Source organism: Rhinopithecus roxellana, chromosome 18 (assembly GCF_007565055.1).
Source record: "Rhinopithecus roxellana isolate Shanxi Qingling chromosome 18, ASM756505v1, whole genome shotgun sequence".
In the NCBI taxonomy this organism is placed as follows: Eukaryota; Metazoa; Chordata; class Mammalia; order Primates; family Cercopithecidae; genus Rhinopithecus; species Rhinopithecus roxellana.
Window position 1 is genome coordinate 3,525,005 of NC_044566.1, and position 24,961 is coordinate 3,549,965.

The following is a 24,961-nucleotide window of genomic DNA, read 5'->3' on the forward strand; positions in this document are numbered from 1 at the left end:
CTGGGCACAGGGCCAGTGGGTCTCACGCACAGGCACATGTGCTGCTGGATGCTACTGAATGTTTGACACCACTTCACTCAGTCGACAGTCTGTAGCCACAGAACGCAGTGAATGTTTAGGCTTAGTTACTAACAGACGCCAGTGGGACACTGTTGGTTGCCTTACTTTAATGCTGACCTAGCAGCCCCGACAGGAAGCTTTAACATAAAGCCTTTCACATAAGCACAGGTGCATCTTGTCGTGAGCAGGTTCATGGCTGTGCTCCATCCTCAGCCCGCTGGTTTTTGGTCTTCTGTCCTTTGCTCCAGCAGTTCCCACGTGGATGTTGTACTGTTTCTGTCCTGCAGAAGAAAAGTGAAGTCCAACTCGGAGCAGACACCACGTCACGTGGCACGGGGCTGACGGGCGTGACCAGGTTCAGGGTGCCTGTTCCCTCACCGGCCTGTCCTAAAAAGCTGGCCGGGTGCTTAGAAAGGGCCCCACTGCCTCCAGCAGAAGGCCAGGAGCCGTGCAGCACCTGTAGGAGGTGGCGGGGGCTGAGCAGGACCCACGTGCCCATGCTCAGCGTCCCCTCCAGCCAACTTGGCCCCTCCCTCACGGCCCTCCCACCTCATTTATCACAGGAATGGGTTTCTCAGAAAGAAGCATGGCCAGGCACGGTGGCTCACGCCTGTCATCCCAGCACTTTGGGAGGCCGAGGCAGGAGGATCACCTGAGGTCGGGAGTTTGAGAACAGCCTGACCAACATGGAGAAAACCCATCTCTACTAAAAAAAATTAGCCAGGCATGGTAACGCATGCCTGTAATCCCAGCTACTCGGGAGGCTGAGGCAGGAGAATCGCTTGAACCTGGGAGGCAGAGGTTGCAGTGAGCCGAGTTCGTGCCATTGCTCTCCAGCCTGGGTGATAAGAGTAAAACTCTGTCTCAAAAAAAAAAAAAAAAGAAAAAAAGTAAAAAAAGCATGGTCACGGGGGATGTCTGGGCCTCTGATGGCTCCACGTGTGACACCTGTTGACCTACCTAGCTCCTGGGGTGATGTCCCTGACCTGGGTGTGGCACTCACCTTGATGATGATGCCATGGGCAGTCAGGCCCCGGCGCAGGGTGTCGCATGCCTCCAGCAGGGGCTGCCTCTCTAGGAGCTGCTGCCGTCGGGCCTCCCCCGTGGCCTCGGGCATGGCCAGCGCAAACTGCCGAACCTTCTGCCGGAACCGCACCAGCTCGTCCACCACACCACGCAAGGTGGCCTCGCTGCCGTCTCCTGAAACACGCTGAAGCCAGCAGGGCACGGTTACATCCCCTGGAGACTGTGGACACCCCAGCGGTTGGGCTCTGGGCTGAGACCCACCCAGCCCTGGGCTTCCCTGATTGCCTACAGCTGGGCCTCTTTCTGGGACTGGCAGGGCTGGGTACAGCCCGCAAGCGCTGGGCTCTGGGCAAGTCTCCACTCTCAACTCTGAGCATCTGTCATCCAAGCAAGGCCGACTGATGCTCACTTGGGAGTTAGAAGGATGGGCTGGGGGCTGCACACCACCCTGCCCTGAACACAAGGGCTCCCGGGGTTCCAGACCCCACACAAGTGTGGCTGAGGTATCAGGAGCAACCTGAGGATGAGGCTGGGAGGCAGCGGCTGAGCGCTTGCAGACGTGTTTCGGCAAATGGTGTGAGAGGCAGCCTCGGGTGCTGAGGACCGGATTGGGCGGAAGGCCTGTGTGCTGTCCTCCCACTGAAAAGGGATCCTGGGGCAGTGTGGAAGGGGCAGCTGTACCTGTTTGTTAAATTCATGTGTGTAAAATAAGAAACAGACCACCTTATACCTTCGTGTCAAACTACTTAAGTGCATACACCCCTCAGTTAGTGCTTCCATGATAAAAGACAATTTTTGTTATTACAAAAATATGAGCCCAGAGTGGGCCCAGACGTTAGCCCTTGTGGCTGGAGGAAGGTGAATGAAGTATCTTTGACAAGGGCTAAGCAGAGCTTGGCCAGATCCCACTTTTCTTACTCAATACAGACTCTGGAAATCCACCCTAAAAATGAACATGTAACATTGCAAAGACTTGGTCATCTCACACCAGCAGACTTTTATGTGATTGGCAACAGACGCTGGACTGCCAGAAAGGGAAACTAGGTCTACCAGGTGATCAACAGGTATATAAATGAGCCAAACTTGGAAAAGACACTATAGTTCTCTGTTGAGAGCCAGCAAGACGTGTCCAGCCCGGAGCCAGGCCTCCAGCACACCTGCTCGGGCCCCAGTCCCAAGCAGCGGGACCCTCGGGGTGCTGGGCAGCTGGTCTAGAGTGGCAGCCTCCGTCCAGGCAGCAGCAGCCGAGCCACACCCCAACAGAGCCAGAGTGCCTTGTGCTGAGAATTCTCCAAGGGCGTCCAGAGAATGACAGGGACGTTCAGGGATACAGCACCAGTTCCAAGGGGCCTCATCAGCCATAAAAAGCGATGGGGTGGGGGGGGTACTTTAAGAATAAGGCAGGAAACCTCAAATCCGTACTGACGCAATAAACGAGTTCCAGGTGAGCCTGGTAAGGAAGGGGGTATTTTCATAGGATGCAAGTCTCTGCAAAAATGCTCGAGTTACAAGGGAAGAGGAGGAACGTGGAGAAGCCTGGCAATGTCCATCTTCACTGCGCAGCCAGGGTGAGCCTCGCCAGGAAGGTGCAGGTGCAACTCGTACCTGTCGGGGGGCTTGTCCTGTCCATAGGAAGCATGCGCCAGGCAAGGGGGCTCAGGCCGCCAACTTGCCCTCAAATGGGTCAGGAAAAAATGTGACTGCGGTGTGCCTGTGACTTCTGCACATTCTGAGAGTCTTTCCACATAAACGTGTGTGCAGAGCTGGCGACACTGTCGCTGAGATGGACTCATCTCTGGTTCTGCACACGAGAGTCTGCCGACTACAGAAGTAGAACTGTGCAATTCCAATGAATAAGTATTGGCTCCGAGTGTGTTTATTTTTCCAGGAAAATAACATGTTTTTAAACAGGTAAATAAATTAGTGCGGCATCATTATGATCTATTCCAAGTTAAAAGGGTAAAGGTTATTATCCCTTTACCCTTTTAGGACAAAAATGGAAAAAATTCCAGAATTAAGCATTTAAAATAATACGACCTACCTGTTGATTGGCCAGAGAAATTCCAACGGTTTCAAAAAACTGTTCAAAGTAAGAGATGATGGCACCAAACACCGAAGGACTTCTCGGCACTGCAGGTTCCTGTAAGAGACCGTGCCGCGGAAGCCCCTTAAAAGCAGTCTTGATGGCAGTGGGCAAATGGAGTTCAATGTCAAAAGACAAAGGCCTCAGCAGGTCACTTCAGTCTGGCCTTTCTCCTGGCTTCTATGGAGGGAGGACACAGCTCTGCCATCGGCTACCTCACTGCAGACCATACAACTATAGGTGCATGAGGAATTTCTTGTGCCTCAGTCTACCCACCAGTCATATGGGTGGTGACTAGCCCATCAGGCTTTGCAGGTAAAGCATGACCGTGGAGTATGGCAGGCGGCGCATGGTAGGTGGAGGCTGAGTGGGCACTGGGCTGGGTTTCTCAGAAAACAAGGAAATCATGGCACGTGGCTTACGTCAGTCACCAAGCACGGAGATTCCAGTGTGACGCTAGCCTTAGTTTGCAGGTGCCCCAGAATTGCAAAGGTTGGGAAGGAAAAGCGCAGGCACCAACCTCTTTACTTGTCCCCACCCCTTGCCACAAGAGGCCCCTGTTACCCTAGCCCTGGGCCAGCCTGGCAGTGCCGGCAGTGTGCGGGCGGATGGGCTGAGGAGGAGGAGCTCCCGTGCAGGAGCAGCCTGGCTGCTGGACCTGCGCCAGCCTGGCCTGGCTGCCTTCAGTGTGGGGCAGCCTGTTCCTGCACCCAGCTGTGACTCAAATGCCCGCTCCCCTCAGAGGTGAGCCCTACACGTCTGCAGTATTTGGACCAAAGGCACCTGGCACAGGCACATGGCACCCTGCCCCACCTGCTGATGCTCTGAAACCCAACACTGCACGCAGCCAGGGATGGAGACCTCCGCAGAGATGCTCAGCTCACAGAGGACGTGGCCAGAACTCTCAGGTGTTTCCAGAGATGGGAGAGGCACGAATGGCCTGGCTTCCCAGGTCATGAAAGGTCACAGGGCTCCTGACGTGCGCCTCCCAGAGCCTGGCAGGGGAAACCTTCAGAAGCGCAGGAACCGAAGCCTGCTGCCGCCTCCACGGTCTTTGTCCCACCCCCCCGAACGCTTTCAGTGACTCACAGGTCCAGGCTCAGACCCCTGGGTGCTTGGTGTGGTCGTCACACTAGGGTGCAGACTGCGTAACAGTGCATTGGGGTAAATGGGTCTTTCCTTTACAAGTTCCCCACAAAAGCTCTCTGGGAAAGTGCCGTGGATGCAGTGGGGACATGAAATGTGTCCCCTGAGGATCACGCACACATAATTTCTTAGCTTCAGGGGCTCCCGAGAGCTTGTTCTCCAGGTGGCCCTGAGGCCTGGGAGGGTCAAGCCCCAAGCTGGGTGCCATCCTGTGTGTCAGCGGCAGACTCAGGTTCCACGAGTTCCTCCACAGAAGCTGCGGGAGGTGAAATCAGCAGAGAGCCCACCCAGCCGACATGACAAAAACCCACCAGAGGACCCGACCCATGCCCCTGGCAGCGCAACCGCAAGGTCACCTGCTCGTTGAGCTACCTTCGAGGCCGCCCTGAGCTGTCTGTTCCCGTGGTGCGCAAGGCCCAGGATGGCATCAACTACCCTGGGTGTGTCAAAGTCATCTGCCAAGGCCTCCTTCACGGCCCTCTTGGTGCTGGCGAGCCTGAGGGAAGAGGAGAGAAACAGTCGCGGCAGAGGGAGCTCCACCCTCCCCAGGAGGCCCCCATGCCAGTCCTTCCCCAGGGAGAGACGCTGGGGGCTCTAATTTGGGGACTCTCTCTAGGACATATTCCCAGACTTGGGAGTTCCTGAGTAGCAGAAACTTAATTACGTAACATCAACTGCAAAGTGTCATGTTACCTACCCCAAGAAAAAGTCCCAGAGCAGAGGTCACCTGTGACACTTGTATTTTAACACACAAGATACACGTGGGCATTTTCATGATGGTTTTAAAAATCAATACACATTGCGGGGAGTGGCAGGGAAGACTCGGTGGGGGATAGACGGCACGGCCGACCACTCACAAAGACAGGTTGGGGAGGCCCGGCCCAGGGCTCCTGAATCTCAGCCTCCCGTGGCCACTGGCAGCCTGCCCTGCTGAAGCGGCAGGGGTGGGTTGTCACCAAGACCATCTGGAAGACTCTGCACACCGGGATGAATGTGCAGCACTGCCCAGGACACCCATGGGTGGGGAGTGGAGGCGATGCTGTGGGCCAGGCCTGTGTGTTTTACAGCTTTTGGCTTCTCACAGTCAGGACCGGGAGGGATGAGCAGCTCTGCTCCTCTCACAGGGAATCCAAGCCCAAAGCCACTCAGCAGGAGGCTCAGAGCCCGAGGGCCCCAGGCACACTTCCTGCCTAGTACCCTGTCTCCCTGGGGCCTCTCCTGTCTCAGGAGCCCCTGACCCTGTACCTCCTGCCCAGCAACCAGTCTCCTGGGGCCTCTGCAAAGTCCCTGACCATAAACCTCCTGTCCAGCGCCCTGTCTCCTGGGGGCCGCTCTTCCCCTTCAGGAGCCCACCAGCAGCGCCTAGCAGGCCGCAGGAGGGCGCCATGCCGGGTGCTGGGCGGGTCTCTTACCTCTCCCACAGCATCACTTCTCTGACAGAGCCGCAGGCCAGCTGCCCCTTCATGTAGGCACGTGCGTCCTCCAGGAAAGAGCCCAGCCCCAGGAGCAGCTGCTGGGCTTGGAGCATGGCGCTGTCGCTGTAGTCGATGGCTGAGGAGGAAGAGATGGTCCCTGAGGCGGTGCCCACCATGCTGTGCCCCTGCCCTCGTCCAGCAGAATCACAGTGTTCTCTGAGGGCACTGCCACCCGGGGACCACACGGAGAGCGGGACATTCGGCCCTCACTGCCCTCCAGTGACCGCGAGTCCCTAGGCCCACTGGACACAGACCACAGGGTCTGTCCCAGCTCAGTGTCACCCGCCCTAGGAGAACAAGGTGGCGGTGGAGAAACGCTCCCAGTGCTTCCAGCTGAGAGGCGCATTTCCACTGACGGATGGATGGAGGTGCAGATCAACACCTGACTCTGGAAAGAGGGAGCCCCACCCTGGGGTCAGAGGCACCTCGAGGGAAGGCGCCCCCAGGGAAAGTGCCCGTGTGTGATGGGACGGCCCAAAGCGGGAGGGAGGAACAGTCCCCAGACCCAGCTTTCGAGTCTGTGGGTGTTGCTTAGGCCACCTGGATGCGGGGCCAGTGTTTCTGTTTACATCTGTTCACTTCTGGTGGTTTCTCGTCTACTGCATTCTGATGGGTAAGACACAACAGGAATGAATCGCTTCACAGTGATCACACATCCTTGGGTATCAGCAGAACCAGCCACATTTCTAAAACCTTCTTCTCGTTTCTGTGCCTACTCTGCTTCCCAGACTGTCTGAGGCCACAGTCCATGCTTTTGAGGAGTGCTGCTTCAAGAAGCTCTTTGAAAACCACAGGAGTAAAAAGAGCCTATCTGGACACATATGCCGAAAATTACATCCCAACATGCCTACAAGTCCCGATTTCAAAACGAGAATTCCAAAGTCAGACACGGCTTCAAGCTGGAAGCAACACCATGAAAATCTCCCCCAGGGCTGTCTAATATCTCACTTAACATTTTTCCTTTTTTTCCAAATTCACTTTCAGTTTTTGCTTTGAATAGCTTAACAGAAGAGAAAAAGCCAGAAACCCACAAAGCGATCTGACAAAATTTAAAATGCATGGGAGGCTGTTAGAATAAGATTACCATTAATGACACAGCAAGATGACGCATCCGGATGGGGAGGGGCAGACAGATGTCCAGCTTGGAGACGCCCTCTGCCTCAAAGTCAAGGACAGCTGCACTCCTCCAACAAGGATTCTGCTCTACAGATGGGAGACGCTTCTCCAAAGTGTCAGCACAGCACAGATGGCACGGGAATGCCACCACTGTCACCCTCCATCTTCCCAAAGGTGAAGAAAGCATGTCTGGGAAGATCCTGAACTCCCACACCACTGGTGGGGGGAAGCTCAGACAGCAAGCGACGGCCCAGCTCCTCATGGCCACCTCTGACCTCGAGGGGGCGCCGTGTCCACCGTGGGGATCCACGTCCTGCTAACCTTGTGTTTCTAGAAATCCCTCACCGGCAGATCAGTGCCTCCTGAATCCCACCCGAAATTCCCACCGGGAATGTGTTCCTGAAAGAGCTGGCCAGGCTTGAGAAAGCTTCTTTTCAGACCAAACTTCATATTCAAAGCTCAAAAAGAACTGCACACGATTAGGACAGTCATGCAAGGCGCTGCCCCTAATCCTGCCACAATCTGCAAGAAGAAGGGGGGCAGGGGCCTCCAAGGGCAAAGAGCCCCTGGGAAGGGATCCACGGGGAACAGCTTTGAAAGGACCACAGCCCCCAGCCACAAGGGAACAAGCACAAGCCGGGGAGAGAGCTCTGCACTTGCACACGGGATTCATCCCCACCGCCTCTGCCTGTTTCCAGCAACACGGAGCCAGGCAGAAAGAGTTTCTCCAGCCCTTCACCTCCCGACTCTTCCTCTCACGGCATGGTTGGGCTGTGTTCATTGCATATAAGCGCACACCACACATAGACGCTGCACAAGGCCAGGTGAGCACGAGGCTGGTGACACTTCTGTCTCAGGCTCGCGTGCCTGTGAGTGCAGGTCCCCTAGGCTGATGCACTGCAGTTCCACCCAGGGGACAGGTTCAGACCACATCTCAGAAAACCTGAACTTGCAGTAGAAAGCCAACATGGTGTCAAAGCCAGGATAAAGACATGGCCCAAGGTAGCCTTTCGGTGATCAAAGGTGCAGGTGTCTGTGTGCCCCACTCAAGCTGACAGAGCCGCAGGCCAGGTGGAGCCTGTGCCAGGCCGTGGCCCAGGTGAGATACTGCAGGCACAGCACAGGGGAGGGAGATGGATGGGCCCAGCCCAGGGGATCACCAAAACCTACCAAAGCCTTGTGTGTGACATGAAGATAAAATCTATCTGGCCAGATAGACTCACCCCATGGGGGAATGAGAATCCACTATGTTTCGGCTGCATGTCCCCACTCCCATCGTCTTCATTAAAAAGGTGAAATCATCAATTGGGAGCAAGAGTGCTATGTAGGAGGGACAAGAAGCGGGAGAGCGAGGTGGCGTGGCAACAGCAGCGGCCCAGGGACACGCCAGTGTCAACGGAGCAGAGGGGACACCAGAGGCCAGAAGGGCAGCAACCCTCGCTCACCAGCAAGGAACTGTCACCATCTCCAGAGGACACCGGCCCTGCTCCTGCAGCACTAGCCATACACTGGGACCTTACTGCCAGTTAGGTGGTCAAGCCAGGCAGGCAGTGCCACTGTCCCCAGCCCTCACCTGCCACCAGGGATGCAGCTCTGGATAACAACGTTTTTTTTTTTTGAGACAGGGTCTTGCTCTGTCACCCAGGCTGGAGTGCAGTGGTGCTTTCTCGGCTCACTGTAACCTCCACCTCCTGGGTTCAAGTGATTCTCATGCCTCAGCCTCCCAAGTAGCTGAGATTACAGATGCCTGCCACCAAGCCAATTTTTTGTATTTTTTTCAGATGGAGTCTTGCTCAGTCACCCAGACTAGAGTACAGTGGCATGATCATGGCTCACTGCAGCTCTGCCTCCCAGGTTCAAGCAATTCTCTTGCCTCATCCTCCTGAGTAGCTGGAATTATAGGCACACATCGCCATGCCTGGCTAATTTTTGTATTTTTAGTAGAGATAGGGTTTTACCATGTTGGCCAAACTGGTCTTGAACTCCTGACCTCAAGTGATCCACCTGCCTCAGCCTCCCAAAGTGTTGAGATTAGAGGCACGAGCCATCGCGCCAGGCCTTTTGTATTTTTTGTAGCGACGAGATCTCACTATGTTGCCCAGGCGGGTCTCTCAAACTCCTGAACTCAAAACATCTGCCAGCCTTGGCCTCCCAAAGTCCTGGGAGCCACCATGCCACGTGAGCCACCATGCCAGGCCAGTGCTAGACAACTCCTGGCCAAAAGCCTAGCCTGGGGCAGCAAGAAAATCGTGCAGCATGGGAGCAACTGTCATCACCCATCCAGGAGACCTGGCTCTGCTCCACACTGTTCGGGGAAGCGCTGTCCTGGGCGGGACAGGCAGGGTCACGTTGGAGGGCTCCCATGTTCAGGGGCCGTGCCAGGCTGGCCCCTTCCAATCTCCCAGTTCACAGAGCAGGAAGCCGAGGTGCTGTGGGTTCACGACTTGTCCAGACCCACAGAGAAGGAGTGGAGAGGACTCCAGCTTGACGAGGAAGCCCATATCCACTACGGGCTGAGCCTGGACCAGCGCTGGGATCCCTCGTCCTCTGGGTTCACTCTCAACCTGAACCTTAAGGCCCCAGCAGCTGCACTCACAAGGTTCTGCTTATTCTCTGGCCTGCATTTGGCTGTTCTCAGTCCTGTCGGAATGACTGTCTCCGAGCTGGGGAGGAGTCCACTCCATGTGTGCCCGGCTCACCTGAGCGGTAGCTGCTCCGCAGGCAGAAGAAACGGAAGACGTCAGGGGAAAAGGTCTTCAGAAAGTCCTGGTAAAGCGAGAGACAGGCAGTCACGAGGCTTTGCTTTTATGCTTTGCACTGTTCAGAGAATGTGTTATTTACTACAATTACATGAGTTATCTCTACTTATCAAGAAATCAGGAACCTTGATGAAAATGAGCCCTCCAAACTCGCAATTACCACCTGTTTCCTGGTGACTTCCTTCCTCACTGAACTTTCCATGTTCGATCTCAGTATTTGTGGAAAGAGCAAGAGAAGAAAGCCGGCTTGCCTGAAATTCCCCACCTGCGCAGGCTCCGGGAGGAGCGTGTCCTGTGCTCAGCCTGGGCTCTCTTTCTACACGGCAGGGACATGGGACAGACAGCATGGAGGGATGCTGTGCTCAGGAAGAGACCAGGTAGGCGGCGGGAGGCACACCAGCTCTGGCTGCCTGCAGGCCCCCAGGAGAAGCTTGCGGTTAACGTCAGACCCAGCTGACCTCCGGCTCAGTCCAGCCAAGGGGCGACAGCGTCACTCATCCTATTTGGTGGCACAGTTCTCGTAAACACTGAGTTTAAAGCATGTGCTAAGTCTGTCTCTTGAAGACTAAACCGCCCTGCCTCTGATTAAATCTAAGTAAAACTGAGAACCCAACCAGGATTGTCCTATAGATCATTTAGAAAACGTCTGTCCAGAAAGAAGTGGAGCTTTCTGCATGAGGAAGCTTAGGAGAGGTCATTAGAGGCACTGCAAAAGTAGCACAGCACTCAGCAAAGCCTCCTGTGGGGCACTCAGGGCTCAGCTCTGGCAGCTACTTTCAGAAGATGAGATGAGACTCAGGGTGGGGGAGAGAAGAGGGCTCTGCCCAGCTTGGGCTTCCAGTGTGGCCCCAAGAAAGCCAGCTGAGCTCTGGCTGCACCCCTGGAAGGGACACGCTCCAACGGGAACCCGAGTGGCTCCCTGCCTGGATCAGCAGCACATGCTGCCAGCTCTGACCAAAGCCCCCTTTCCTGCCACCACCTCAGAAGACAGAACTGGCTCACCCCATGCCTGTCCTCTGTGCAGGAAGCTGTCCCTGGCCTTGCTGGAGTGAGGACTGCGTTTCCGTCTCCCTCGGGTAAACCTGATCCCCTCATCTCCAGACTGATGGGCAGCAACACAAGTCCATAGCACAGGGGCTGACACCAGCCTGCAGTCTGCACCCGCTCACCAGAGCTCGGATACCCACTTCCTCCGCAGGGTGGTCGTGGGAGCACAGAGCTGCCGGGGAGAGTGAGCTGGAGACGGCGGAGTCCAGCTCAAAATACTGTATCTCAACACATGGTATTTTATAAGGCATAAAAGACTGGCCTAAGGCCATGCTGCTCAACAACCCTACTGATAGCAAAACAAATGCAACTGAAGAGCATCTTGGGGTAGAAGGGGCTGTCCCTGTGGCAGGCTGCAGCGGCCTCGCCCACCCGGTAGGAAGGAGGGGACTCCCTGGGCTGCTGAGCTGGAAGGAGGACACTGCTCCACCTGCCTCCAGGCCTCATTCCCTTCAGAGGACTGAGCGGATCTGGTCTGCTTTCTACCAGGAAGGAGGTCAGCCCCCACCTCACAGCCCAACCCCTGTCTGCCTGTGCCTGAGGCAGTGAGAGGCATTCTCATGAGGGGTGGCATCAATGAGAAAGCTGCTGGGCCAATCCCCTAACACAGGGGTGCTCAACCTGGGGTCCACAGACCTCCTAGGGGCCCACAGAGAGAAGGTGGGAGGACGGGGAGATTCGTGAACTGGGATGGTTAAACAGTTATGTGTTTATTTCTGCCGGCTTTGCACTAAAATGGGCATTTCTTTCGATGGTCAGTGCAGGCAGCAAACACATCGGGAAGCACAAAGCCTGGCACGGTGGCCACAGCTGCCACAGATGACCCTGCAGGGATGACATCACACGCCACAAATCATGAAGCACAGTGCCTGGCGCGGTGGCCACAGCCTTCAAGGTGACCCCTCAGGGATGACACCACACACCACAAATCACGAGAGGACGGCAGCAATCAGACCCCACCCACGCTGAGCTAACCACTGAGTCAAGCAGAGCACGTGCTCCTCTACTTCAGTATCACCGACAGCCTTTGGGATCCTATGTATTTTATTTCATGTATTTAAAGCAAATTGTAAGGCTGGGTCCACAGACTTCACCAGGCAGCCACAGGGACCCGGGGTGGGGAGGGGGACAGGGGTGTGTGGGTGTGTGTGCGCGTGTTTGTGCATGCACATGCGTGTGTGTATGAAGAGCCCCTGTCCAATCCAACAGTAATTCATCAGTAATCACACTGGAATTCAATTTCTGTCTGTCCATCTCCTGGGTGCTCCTTCCCAACTTGTGAAAAAAGCAGTATTATTCCTGGGTCCTCTAATTCGCAACTCGCAGGCTCACTTTGAGACCCTCCCTAACCCAAGATGTGGTGGTTCCAGTTAACACCCACAGCCGCGTCCTGCTGGTTTCAGTTCAGGCTGCGCCCTGTTTAGGTCTCCGCGCTTCGGTGTGGGAACACCACGCCACATGCAGGCTCCATGCTCTCTACATCATTCCAAAGAGGATTTCACCTGGCTTTCTTTCAAAGGGATTGTCCTCTCATTCAGAATGGAAACACATGCAGAATTAGCCTCAGTGTGCTTTCACAAATCTAATAGTTCTTTGAAACCCCAACAACATTAAAGGCTTATCTTCCCCGCTCTTGGGAGACAGGCGCTACTGTAGCGAGCTATATAACATTAAAGGCTTATCTTCCCCGCTCTTGGGAGACAGGCGCTACTGTAGCGAGCTATATAACATTAAAGGCTTATCTTCCCCGCTCTTGGCGGGGCGGGAGCTACTGCAGCGAGCTATAGTAGTTCTAATAGAAATCTGGAATCTAATCTTTCTAGAGCATTGAGTTTCTATGGACTGTTTCCTAACAATACAGAAGGGGAAACATATTATAACTTCTTCATTACACAGTATTCTGCCAATGATGTGAAAACTCTTGAATACTGTGGGTGCTCATGGACATTAATTTTTTAGCATGTTCCTGCTCTGTGCCGGCTGATATCAGCAAGTTTCTGCACTACTCTGGTTCCACCGTGCAACCTGCCACGGCTACCTGAGAGGCAAAATGTGGCTACGGCAGTGTAAGCTCGTGCTGGAACTCTCCAGGAGGTAAGCAAACTCCCAGAGCCCAGGCCAGAGGACCGGATCAGCCTTTAGGTGGGGACGGTAACAAGCCATGTGAGCCCCAGTGAGTTCACGAGGTAACAGGATGCACACTCACAGGGAGCCTGCTGAGTGCACATGCCAGCTGCCAGCTGCCGAGGGACTCTGTATGATGCCAGCGCTGCACACACCCCTGGAGCCCCTGGGCAGAAGTGGGCACCAGAGCCTCTCTACTGGGCTAGGCCCTAGCTTGCTTTGAGAGGTAGAGTAACTAGAAAGCAGGTTTTAAACCATCATCTGAGCTCCAGGGTTGAGCTCCTTCTATGTGGACCATGGCCTCGATTACACAGAAAGCACTGGGTTTCCACGCAGGCTACTCTAAAGGTCTATCTCCAAGACAAAGAGGCCTGGCAGGAAAAGGGTCTTAACGCTAGAAACCAGAAATGTGGCATGTATTTTTCAGATATAGGGCAATAACTTAACATCCCCAAGGAACTATGGGCTGAGGGTAGGTGCGAGCTACCAAAAATATAAAAGAAAAATCATCAGTAAATACACATAGACAAATCAACACAGCAAATAGACAAAGGCATGGAAATATAAAATCCAGTTGTCGTTCTTCACAAATTAACAAGAAAAATGGGCCAGGTGCCGTGGGTCACCCCTGTAATCCCAGCACTTTGTGAAGCTAAGGCAGGAGGATTGCCTGAACCCAGGAGTTTGAGACCAGCCTGGGCAACACAGTGAGACTTTGTCTCTACAAAAAATACAAAATTAGCAGGTGCGGTAGTGCACGCTTGTGGTCCCAGCTCCTCGGGAGGCTGAAGTGAGAGGTTTGCTGGAGGCCACAAGTTTTAGGTTGCAGTGAGCTGGGACTGCACCAGGTGCCTGGGTGACAGTGAAACCCTCTCTCAAAAAAAAAAAAAAAAAAGAAAAAGAAAAAGAAAAAAGGTAACCTGATTACAATTCTAATTTGATGCTGGAGAGACCTGGGAAATAGATATTTTCATCTACTGCCAGTGGGAATGTAAATGACACTCGATAAAATCACCAGGGGCTGTGTCCAAACATTCTGAATGTGCCTGTATCTTCTGATGTGTGATTTCTACCTCAAGGCACTTTTCTCAAGTCACTAATCATTAGATGTGCATAGATATTTAGCTAAAGGATATTCATCACAGCACTGCAGCCTGCAGAGTACAGGTCTCACAAACAAGTCCAACAACAGGGAAATACAATCATGGTGCCTCACTGCCACGAGCCACTAAGTGGCTGCCATATTAAAAATAATGGAGACATGGCAATGTCTGTGAAAATTTAAAATGCACATACCCTAGTGGAAAATGCAGTGGGATTTAAATGACCATTAGTAGGGGATTCTTTAAATTAAGCTGCACCCACACACTGGACTACTCAGCCATTCAAAAGAATGAACCAACTCCACATGGTAGAAAACCGACTGAGGTCAAGAGATTAATCAAGCAAGCGCAAAACTACACCGCTGTGTGTGAAGAGAAAATGAGAAGCACAGCTATAGGGAGATGTGTGAACACACACCTGCTCCGAAAAAACCAACCGCTGCTTCAGGAGAGAAGCCGGGCAACAGTGAATGTGGTCGGGCAGGAGGCCCGCTTTCCTTACTTAGTACCTTTGAATTTTTCTACCGTTTGCTTCTCTATCTTGTCTGCAGTTTCCAAACTTTCTGCAATTAAACCCATCACGTCTACAATCAAATTAAAACCTCACTTAAATTGTTAGGGGAAAGGCGGCACGCATACGACACTGCCTCATGAATGAGGAGAAAGGTTTATGCGTATTGGCCTATCGTGTACAATGGAACACAGGAAGGTGAATCCAAAACAGAGAACACAACTGTGGCTGCTGGGGAGGGAACGGGTGCAGGCAGGCTCCAGGCCAGCCTTCTCCATGCTCTCTTTAGTGTTAATGCTGAACCCTGCAAATGCTTCACAGATACGACAAAGAAAAGTAAATTGGGCCGGATGCAGTGACTCACACCTGTAATCCCAGCACTTTGGGAGGCCGAGGCAGGTGGACCTGAGGTCAGGAGTTCAAGACCAGCCTGGCCAACATAGTGAAACCCCATCTCTACTAAAAATACAAAAATTAGCTGGGTGTGGTGGTGTGGGCCTGTAATCCCAGCTACTTGGGAGGCTGAGGCACGAGAATCGCTTGAACCTGGGAGGTGGAGGTTGCAGTGAGTTGAGATCACACTAATGCACTATAGCCTGGGTGACAGAGCAACACTCTCTCTCAAAAAAATACAAAACAAAGCAAAAAGTAAATTGGAAAGGGGAAGCGAGAGACCATCACACCAGAAACAAACAGAACAAGTGAACCTCTTGTGTTAATGAAAGGAGATCATTACACGCTGTGAGTATATGTTCAGACCACAGAGCTTTAGTGGGATGCAGTCTACAAGAAAAAGAAATTTAAGTCCAGAATAGGCAAATCACAGAAACAGAAAGTTGTCAGGGGCTGGGAGGAGGTGGGAGTGAAAAGTGACAGCCCACGGGTGTGGCATTTCTTTTGAGGTGATAAAAACGTTCTTAGATAGTGGTGATGGTTTCACAACTGTGAATATCCTACAAACCACTAAGCAGCACAATTTAAAAGGGTGACTTATATAGTATGTGTGTTGTATTTCAATAAAGCTATTAGTTTAAAAAGAAATAAAAAGAAGCCTTAAGTTTTACTCAATAGTTTTACTTTTAACAGTAATATTGGTATTAAGTTTTAAAATTTATTTTGTGTGTATTTTAAGATAAAACAAAAAGTTGATATGCTCTTAGATGTTTACTGTAAGAGAGAAAAATAAAGAGCTAAAACTAAAAAGCCCTGTGATATTAAATTTTATTTGGATATACCAAAAGTAACCCAAATAATGAATCTATTTTGTATGTACAGGTTTATCTTCCTCTCCCCTAGCTCTGACCCCTGACAAAGCCTAGATGCTGTGTCACTCTGGTAGCGATCAACATCACAGTGCCCAAATCTTGCCTTCAAAATCCCATTTCCCCTCAAAGGCAAGGAGGCTGCTTGGAGAAACAGCAGGTCTGGGTAGGAAAGCAAAAGGCAGGCAGGTGCAGGAGGGCACAAGAGAGGCCAAGGGGCCTGTCCCTGGGGGGCCAGAGCCAATCAGAAGAACCCTGCCTGGCTAAATCCAGGATGATTTCAACACCAAAAAGATAATGACTGAATTGACAATACACTAAATAAATATAAACCATTGACTCTGTCTACTACAAAAAGAAAGACAAAACCCTTTTCTTCAAGAGGAATGCCAACCAATAAATGTAAAAGAGGGAACAATTGGACAGCCATGACTTTGCAATAACCAATGAAATACATGATCAAAGTGAAGCCTCTAAAACCATACGGTGAAAGCTCTTAGGGTACAAAACACCACACAGCAGGCCACTGCTCAGATGCTTAATATACATAAGAAGAAAATAAACTCTGCAGTAGAGGGATCTGGTAGTCATTCCTTAAGAAATGGTAAAACTCACCACCATGAATCATAGGACAACCTGACCTTGCAGCCCCCAGGCAATGCACTATGAGTTCACAGCATCAACTACAAGGTATTCCTGCCAAAAAGCTTCTACCTGGGTCAAACTGACCCTTTAACCCTCACTTCCAGTGAAAGGAACTACAGGAGATAGAAGAACAAGCTAAATGACACCACAACGAAACAGACAAATCCAAAATGTGGGATGTTCAACAAGATAAGTGGCCCAATCTCTTCAAAAAGTCAACACCACAGGGAAAACAAAAGTAGATACTGCTGTAGATTAGATTAGAAACCTAGAAAGAACAATGAAATATAATTCAGCCTAAAGGAAGGAAATTTTGACATGGAATATAAACATAGGTAAATCTTGAGAACACCATGCTAAGTGAAATAAGCCAGTCACAAAAGGACAATTACTATATGATTCCACTTAAATGAGATCTAGAGCAGCCAAAATCATGGAAACAGAAAGTAGAAGGGTTGTTGCCAAGGCCTGGGGAAAGGGGAAATGGGAAGTTGTTCAATGAGTCCACAGTTTTAGTTTTACAAGATGAAAAAATTCTAGAGATCTGTTGTATAACAATGTGAACATATTAACACTACTGAACTCAATGGTTAAGACAGTAACTTTTATGCTACATGGTTTCTTTAACCACATTAAAAAAAAAAAACTAAAAAGACACAACATACAAATGCAACACATGAACCTTGTGTCTCAGGGGAGCTCAAGGAGGGGCAGATTTAAGGAAACGGACAGTTGGTGGAGCAGTCAGAACACACACAACACATACTAAGTTCCATGGGTGTGGTTCATGGAGCCCTAAAACAATTACAACAGTAACATCAGAGATCACTGATCACAGATCACCATAACAGATTTAATAATGAGAAACTTTGAAACACTGCAAGAATTACCCAAATATGACACACAGAAACGAAGTGAGAACGTGCTGTTGGCAAAATCTTGCCAACAGACTTGCTTGGTGCAGGGCTGCCACAAACCTTCAATCTGTAAAGACATGGCATCTGCGAAGTGTGGTAAAGTGAAGCTCAATAAAGCAAGGTCCCTGCAGTGGCTGGGCTCTGACTCCCTCTGCACCATGCATCCCCGTGGCCGGGCTCCCACCCACTCTGCATCATGCAGCCCTGTGGCCGGGCTCCGACCCCACTCTGCGTAATGTAACCCTGTGGCTGGGTTGGGACCCCGTCTGCATCATGCAACCCCATGGCCGTGCTCCCACCCCGCTGCATCATGCAACCCCGTGGCCGGGCTCTGACCCCACTCTATATCATGTAACCCGGTGGCCGGGTTGGGACCCCCTCTGCGTCATGCAACCCCGTGGCCAGGCTCCGACCCCACTCTGCGTCATGCAACCCCGTGGCCCGGCTCCGACTCCACTCTGTGTCATGTAACCCCGTGGCTGGGTTGGGACCCCTTTGCGACATGCAACCCCGTGGCCGGGCTCCGACCCCACTCTGAGTCATGCAACCCCGTGGCCGGGCTCCGACCCCACTCTGAGTCATGCAACCCCGTGGCCGGGCTCCGACCCCACTCTGCGTCATGTAACCCCGTGGCCGGGTTGGGATCCCCTTTGCGTCATGCAACTCTGTGGCTGGGCTCCGACTCCCCTCTGCGTCACGCAACCGCCATGCTCCACCTCTACGTGTGCCATACACGCGCTAATACATTTCTCTTCTCTTGATGATCTGTATTTGGCCAGTCTAATTTACTAATTAATTTAGGCGCCCTGGTGAGAGAATCTAAGCTGGGTAGGGGAAAAAGATCCTACACAGCAAATACAGCAAAATAATCACAACTGTTGAATCTGGGTGGAGCCACAGTGACGTTTCTTTCAACTTTTTTTTTTTTTTTTTTTTTTTGAGACGGAGTCTCGCTCTGTCGCCCAGGCTGGAGTGCAGTGGCCAGATCTCAGCTCACTGCAAGCTCCGCCTCCCGGGTTCACGCCATTCTCCTGCCTCAGCCTCCCGAGTAGCTGGGACTACAGGCGCCCGCCACCTCGCCCGGCTAATTTTTTGTATTTTTAGTAGAGACGGGGTTTCACCGTGTTAGCCAGGATGGTCTCGATCTCCTGACCTCGTGATCCGCCCGTCTCGGCCTCCCAAAGTGCTGGGATTACAGGCTTGAGCCACCGCACCCGGCCTCTTTCAACTTTTCTATAGGTTTGAAATTTTGCCCAGGATAAAATGGAAAAAGTCTACTTAAGGAAACTATATACGAATTATTTTGTGAGGAGCAGTCCCTGTTGGTTTATCCTAAATCTGATGGGTACAGCTTTCACTGGTTTGCTATTTAGGTGGTGAGATCTGGATACTAGTCTTCTCCATTTATTTTGCAATTAAATTAAATCTGGCTTTAAAGACAGGCCAGAAGACAAAGGAGTAGCTCAAACTATGTCAGCCAGAGCCCTCCGTGCGTGCGCCTGTTTTCCATTCACACGGAAATTCCCATTGCATGTGTCAGCACCACAGCACGATGACATTTTTCAGGTTGGTTGAGGATCCAGCCAGCTCTGAGACTATTAAAGGCAAACAGCAAAACCCAAACAAATCCCAAAGCCACACTAGTAGGAGGCAGTGGATGAGGGAGAGAAGAAGTTAGCAGATGCGCCAAGGGAGAGACAACCATTATAAAAGGAAAGACAAGGAAGAAGGTGCCGGCCTTGAAACCCGGAAAGAGAAAGGTAAGCTCCACCAAGAGACTGCGGAAACCTGCAGGAGGCGCACAGTTGAGAGCGATTAGGCAGAGAGCCACTTAGCGTGGGAGGGAGGTGAGGCAGGTCTCGTCCTAGGAAAGGGGCCAGAGGGCACTGGGAATGGGTTTCTGTGGTTCTCAAATGACACAGAAGCCTCTGAGATGGGTTCCACAAGCTATCAGCACCTCAGAGATACTGTACAAAAAGCACATTACCTTAATAGTAATGTAGTTTTTTAATGATTTGGACATTTTTTCTTCTTTGCCTTTCACGTGCAAATGCCCTGAAACAAAAACAAAAGCATTCAGTCTGAGCTGGGTGAGGAGACTCTCTGGCCTCAGGGACACATGGCTTCCCGGGAAACGAATGGGAACCTGCACGTATCCAATGTACAGACTGGTGTATGTTGGTATAAACCTGCCCCCAAATCTTCACCGGTGCTGGGCCTTCTGGGAAGACACGACCGGCCCTTGTTCCATGGTTCAGGGACACTCAGCCCCACACCAAGGGCGGATGGCAGGGGTGTCCCAGCTGACTCAGAAGCTAAACAAGAACCAGCAACCGTGGTGCCGACAGCAGTGTTTCACCTATTTTCCCCTCTCCTGTAATTCAGAGATGCTGATTAACAGACAGCATCCGAAGAGCAGACAAAGCTCTCGTTTGGCAAATCAAGCACCTGGCGGTGAAGCCTGCTGACCGTTGTCCAAAAACAGAGCGGTGCTTGTGGGTCTCCGAGTGGGAAGAGTCAGAGGTTCTGTGCGGTTGTTTTCACAGACTTTGATGACACGGGTATTATTTCATCCCCCATGTATGTGAAAGACAGGAGGAAAACCAAACCCATTTAAGGAACTCCTAAATCTGACCCTGAAATTCTCCCTGGCCTGTAGCTTTACAAGGCTTATCTCCAAGAGAAGTGCTTTCTGTTTCTAACAGAAGACTGTTCCTCTTTTTCTGACACAACTTCAAATAGCAGTGCTCCAGGCCGGACATGGTGGCTCACACCCGTAATCCCAGCCCTTTGGGAGCCTAAGGCAGAAGGACCGCTTGAGCCCAGGAGTTTGGAGACCAGTCTGGGCAACACAGCAACACCGGGACTCTACAAAAAAATTAAAAATTAGCTGGGCGTGGTGGGGCACACCTGCAGTCCCAACATCCCAGCAACTCAGGAGGCTGAGGTGGGAGGATTGCTTAAGCCCAGGAGGTTGGGCCTACAGTGAGCTGAGTTCATGCCACTGCACTCCAGCCTGGGCCACAGAGCAACACTCTGCCTCAAAAATAAACAAACAAACAAACAAACAAACTGATTAGATTGTGATTTCCAAAAAACATATATAACTTTGAATATGTAATTCTATATAACGTGATTACACTAAAACTGATGATATTTGGAAAATGAAACACATTTGCTAAGGCCTGAATGTTTATGTCCTCCCAAATTCCTGTCTAAATCCTCAGCCCTCAGGTGATGGTAACTGAAGGCAGGGCCTGTGGGAGGTGATACGGTCACAGGGGGCAGAGCCAGTGTGAATGGAATCAGTGCTCTTACAAGAGGCCCCTGGAGAGCTGACGGCCATCTATGGATGGGAAGCAGGCCCTTCCGGGACACCGAATCTGCCAGTGCGCTGACGCAGGGCTTCCAGCCAGCAGAGCTGGGAGGAATTCATTGCTGTTGTTCATAAGATGCCCGCTTTTAGTATTTGGCTATAGCAGCCCTAACAGGCTGGGATAGCGTCTGCCCACGTAGCTCTTCCATCCACTAGGTACAGGAGAACAGGTGTAACTTCTCCTGTGTCAGGAGACACTGATGTTTTGTTTGGGGCCAAACTAGTATGAAAAAGATTCCTGGTATCTTAACAGGTGGTAAAAAAAAAAAAAAATCACTGGAAAAATAGCAACAAAACTTTCCCATGGGGTGCAGTGGCTCACGCCTATAATCCCAGCACTTTGGGAGGCAGAGGTGGTGGATCACTTGAGGTCAGGGGTTTGAGACCAGCCTGGCCAACACGGTGAAACCCCGCTTCTACTAAAAATACAAAAATTAGCTGGGTGTGGCAGTATGCACCTGTAGTCCCAGCTACTAGGATAGCGGAGGCAGAAGAATTGCTTGAACCCGGGAGGCAGAGGTTGCGGTGAGCTCAGATAGTGCCACTGCACTCCCAGCCTGGGGGATGGAGCGAGACTGTCTCAACAACAACAACAACAACAAATGCTTTCCCATTCCCACATCAGAAGGTGAACACGACCTCCGTTTCTAGACCCCCGACCCTCCCCATAACCTGACAGAGCCAAGCGTCACACAGCTAAGGCTGCCCTTTCTGCCCCCAGCTCCACGCTCGCTGAAGGACTCATGACAGGTCGTGGTGTCAATAACAAACCCTGACCTACTGAAGACGATAAATCTGCAGACAGAAACGCGCCTGCGGAGGGAGCAACGCCAGCTCCTCAGACAGTTCAGGGGGTGCTGAACTGAGCCCTGAATGAAGTCACCGAGGAAGTGACTTTGGGGCAATCAGTCTCATCTATTTACTTTCATGAAGAAACCCAAGTGAACCCTGCTACGGACCAGAAAACCGGAGCACTTCTGCATTTAATGTCACCTTACTGTGACATCCTAATTTCCCTTCAAGGATCTCAAAAACTAGTATTTGTTAATTTTCTGTATTTTAGATGTCGAAGTTTGCATCTCCAAATCCTATCACTACCAAACACTCTATATTTCTTCGTCTCAAATACCTTAGCTGGCCATTCCCAAAAGGTAGTAAGACTAGCTAATTCTGGCCCTATAAACTTGGAAATATGACTCTTCCAGTGCATCCAGGTGAATTCCAAAACTGCTGGTTTCGAGGTGTTGCTTAACTCACGGTGTAGCATCCACTTCTGAGAGCAAACAGCTGGGGTTCATCAATGAGGGGTTTGAACAGTGGAAGAAAGGGCAGTGTTTTTAGAAGATGGCAGGGATGTCCAGTGAGAATATTACAGCTTCAGAAAGGAGTGTTCATAATTATCATTACATTGTACTACTTGAAGTTCCTTCCTAATAGTTTTACTTGAAAGAAACATACATAGAACAGCATTGCCAAACATTTTCCATATTCTAGTCAGTTCCAAAAAGGTATAATCATTGCTGCAATCCAAGGAATTTCATGTCCAAACGATTGAAACTCAAAAATAATTTAAGAGGCAAATCCATTTCTTGACCTATTAGCTGATCTATTATGTATTTCCAAATGTAGCTGTTCCGCCGACAAAGACAGAACTGCCAGAATTGAAACAGAACAAATTAAATCTGAAGTTAGTACTTACCAGAATGCAGAAAATAATTTCCCCACTGCTCGCACTGATGAAAGACTTCACACTGTGCAATTTCGTTTTCATGATGTGGAAAAGCTAAATCTATCCCACCTGAATGGATATCCAGTTGACTTCCAAATACCATACTGCAAGAAACAGTACAAAGTAGTGAATTCATTCAATCAAGCCGCGTATTTTCTTCTAACCTCAACTATTCACTCCTTCCAGCCTTTTTAATTCAATGAATAAATGAATCTCAATTTTAAATCAATTTGCATGATAATTTAACTGATTCAAATGAAAACTGAAATCCTGTCATCACAAACCCATAATTCACAACTTTTCATCCTAGTAAAGGGACATTCTTTTGGCTCCAGGTTCGTTCTTTTCTTTTCTTTCTTTCTTTGCTTTCTTTATCTATTTTTTTTAACTCCAAAAATTACCTTTACTTACTTTATTTATTTATTTATTTTTGAGACGGAGTCTCGCTCTGTTGCCCAGGCTGTAGCGCAGTGGTGTGATCTTGGCTCACTGCAAGCTCCGCCTCCCGGGTTCATGCCATTCTCTTGCCTCAACCTCCCTAGTAGCTGGGACTACAGGAGCCCGCCACTGTGCCCGGCTAATTTTTTGTATTTTTAGTAGAGATGGGTTTTCACTGTGGTCTCGATCTCCTGACCTCATGATCTGCCCACCTTGGCCTCCCAAAGTGTTGGGATTACAGGCGTGAGCCACGGCACCTGGCCTACCTTTACTTACTTTCAACAGGTAGAGTTTAGTGATTTTCCAACTTTAATAAGAGATGGAACTATAAAATCATGACAATGTTTCATCTGGCTTTTGCAAATGTAACTAACAGTCACACAGGAATAACAAGGTAAGAGAGTTCAAAGCAACACATGTTGCCATTTCTCCTACAGCACTGTGCTATGCATCCACAAAATCCGCATTTTTGCAAACCCACACACTAAAATTAATGGAGTTGATGGGGGAAATGAGGCTGGGCCAGCCCAGTCGAAGCTCTGTCCCTGGACCAGCTGCAGAAGCATGGCGATGCAGCAGGCCGGTGGAGTTTCTTAAAATGATAGATATAGAAGTTTCTAAGGTGCCAGCACCTCGTGGAGGTCCTTCCTGCTCCCACTGCTCTGGCTCCCTGTGCTCGGGGAAGGACTGCACACGCAGGTCTCAAGCCTGAGGAAACGGGCATCACAGAAACACACATTATAGCGTGACGTTCTAAGATTTTTACATCTTAGCAATGGGTCATCTCAGGGTAACTCTAACGTTCCCTGCAGTTCAAATGCTGGGAAGGAGACCGTGGGACCAGGACTGGGGAGGAGACAGGAGGGGCCTCATTTGTATCTGCACGGGCAATTCTCCCTTACGAAGATCTGAAGCCAACACGACGACGTGAAAGTTTCACAAGCTGAACGATGGGGCCACTATGTTAGTCTTGCTCCTGATATCTACATTAACACCTATTTTAAAATCAGAGAAGGCTCAGAAGGAACAACAATGGTCTCTTCATTATTTAATCTTTCTACAAAAATAAGGTATTTCACAGTAACATTACATGTCAAACTCACTAAATGTTTTCTACCTGCTTTAGAGAAATTATTTGAATCTAAAAAATGAATCTACAACCCAGTTTATATGCCATGGTCTGCTATTAAGTATTCATAAACACACAGAAGTAGTTAAGGTGTGACTGGTGACTGGACATTTTTAATTTTTTTTAATCAAAAGTCAGGCCCATGCTTCCCACTAACAACAGAGCTTGAGGTCTGAGGAATGACGGAAGCATTTCCAGATGAGCCGCATAACCACAGTGCAAGTGGTGGGGCTTAGCAGCAAAGGGAATCTCTTTCTGGGTCTTAAAGAAGACCCACCAAAATCTAGACAGGCAGGTCGTGGGGGACAAGGCTTCCCTCCTGGTGGAATGGGGTGACCCTACTCAGGGCTGAATACTCACTCAAGCAGTCTGGGAGTCCATGAATGGAGCAAAGTACTCTCATGGGAGATAATTATCCCCACCCAACCCCCTCTACACTCAGCCAGGAAACACATCCGCGATATGATGCCCACAGGTTTCGGGGTGACTGGATTTGTCCATCTGAAAATCTCTGATATAGCTAATAGCTTAAAATGTTTACCTTAATCATCCTTTCCTGTGTTTGTAAGTTTTTAAAAACTGTTCATTAAAATAAATATTTGCTATCAAGTATACTAAAATCCATGAAATATTTGCTATCAAGTATACTAAAATCCATGAGTTAACAGTGATTTTTTTTTAAACCCTGTTTCTGGTGTTGTTTCCAAGATGGCCAAATAGGAACAGCTCCTGTCTACAGCTCCCAGCGTGAGCAATGCAGAAGAAGCGTGATTTCTGCATTTCCAACTGAGGAACCAGGTTCATCTCACTGGGGCTTGCTGGACAGTGGGTGCAGTCCACGGAGTGTGAGCTGAAGCAGGGTGGGGCATCGCTTCACCTAGGAAGCACAGGGGGTCAGGGAATTCCCTTTCCTACCCAAGGGAAGCCATGACAGACGGTACTTGGAAAATCAGGATACTCCCACCCTAATACTGCGCTTTTCTAATGGTCTTAGCAAACGGCACACCAGGAGATT

General features: G+C 50.5%; 1 protein-coding gene across 3 annotated transcripts in view; it reads right to left on the minus strand.

The window, feature by feature from the left end:
* Window positions 1-147: 147 nt before the first annotated feature.
* CARS2 (cysteinyl-tRNA synthetase 2, mitochondrial) overlaps window positions 148-24,961 on the minus strand; it is a 58,778-nt gene continuing 33,964 nt past the window's right edge. For all 3 annotated transcript variants that reach the window (XM_030922395.1, XM_010384736.2, XM_030922396.1), the window contains 8 exons: window positions 22,350-22,483; window positions 19,262-19,329; window positions 9,606-9,672; window positions 5,728-5,866; window positions 4,688-4,811; window positions 3,128-3,226; window positions 1,064-1,270; window positions 148-341 (listed from right to left, as the gene is read on the minus strand). In XM_030922395.1, coding sequence (XP_030778255.1) covers window positions 270-341; window positions 1,064-1,270; window positions 3,128-3,226; window positions 4,688-4,811; window positions 5,728-5,866; window positions 9,606-9,672; window positions 19,262-19,329; window positions 22,350-22,483 — 910 coding nt within the window. In that variant the 3' untranslated portion in view covers window positions 148-269. The remainder of the gene's footprint in view (window positions 342-1,063; window positions 1,271-3,127; window positions 3,227-4,687; window positions 4,812-5,727; window positions 5,867-9,605; window positions 9,673-19,261; window positions 19,330-22,349; window positions 22,484-24,961) is intronic.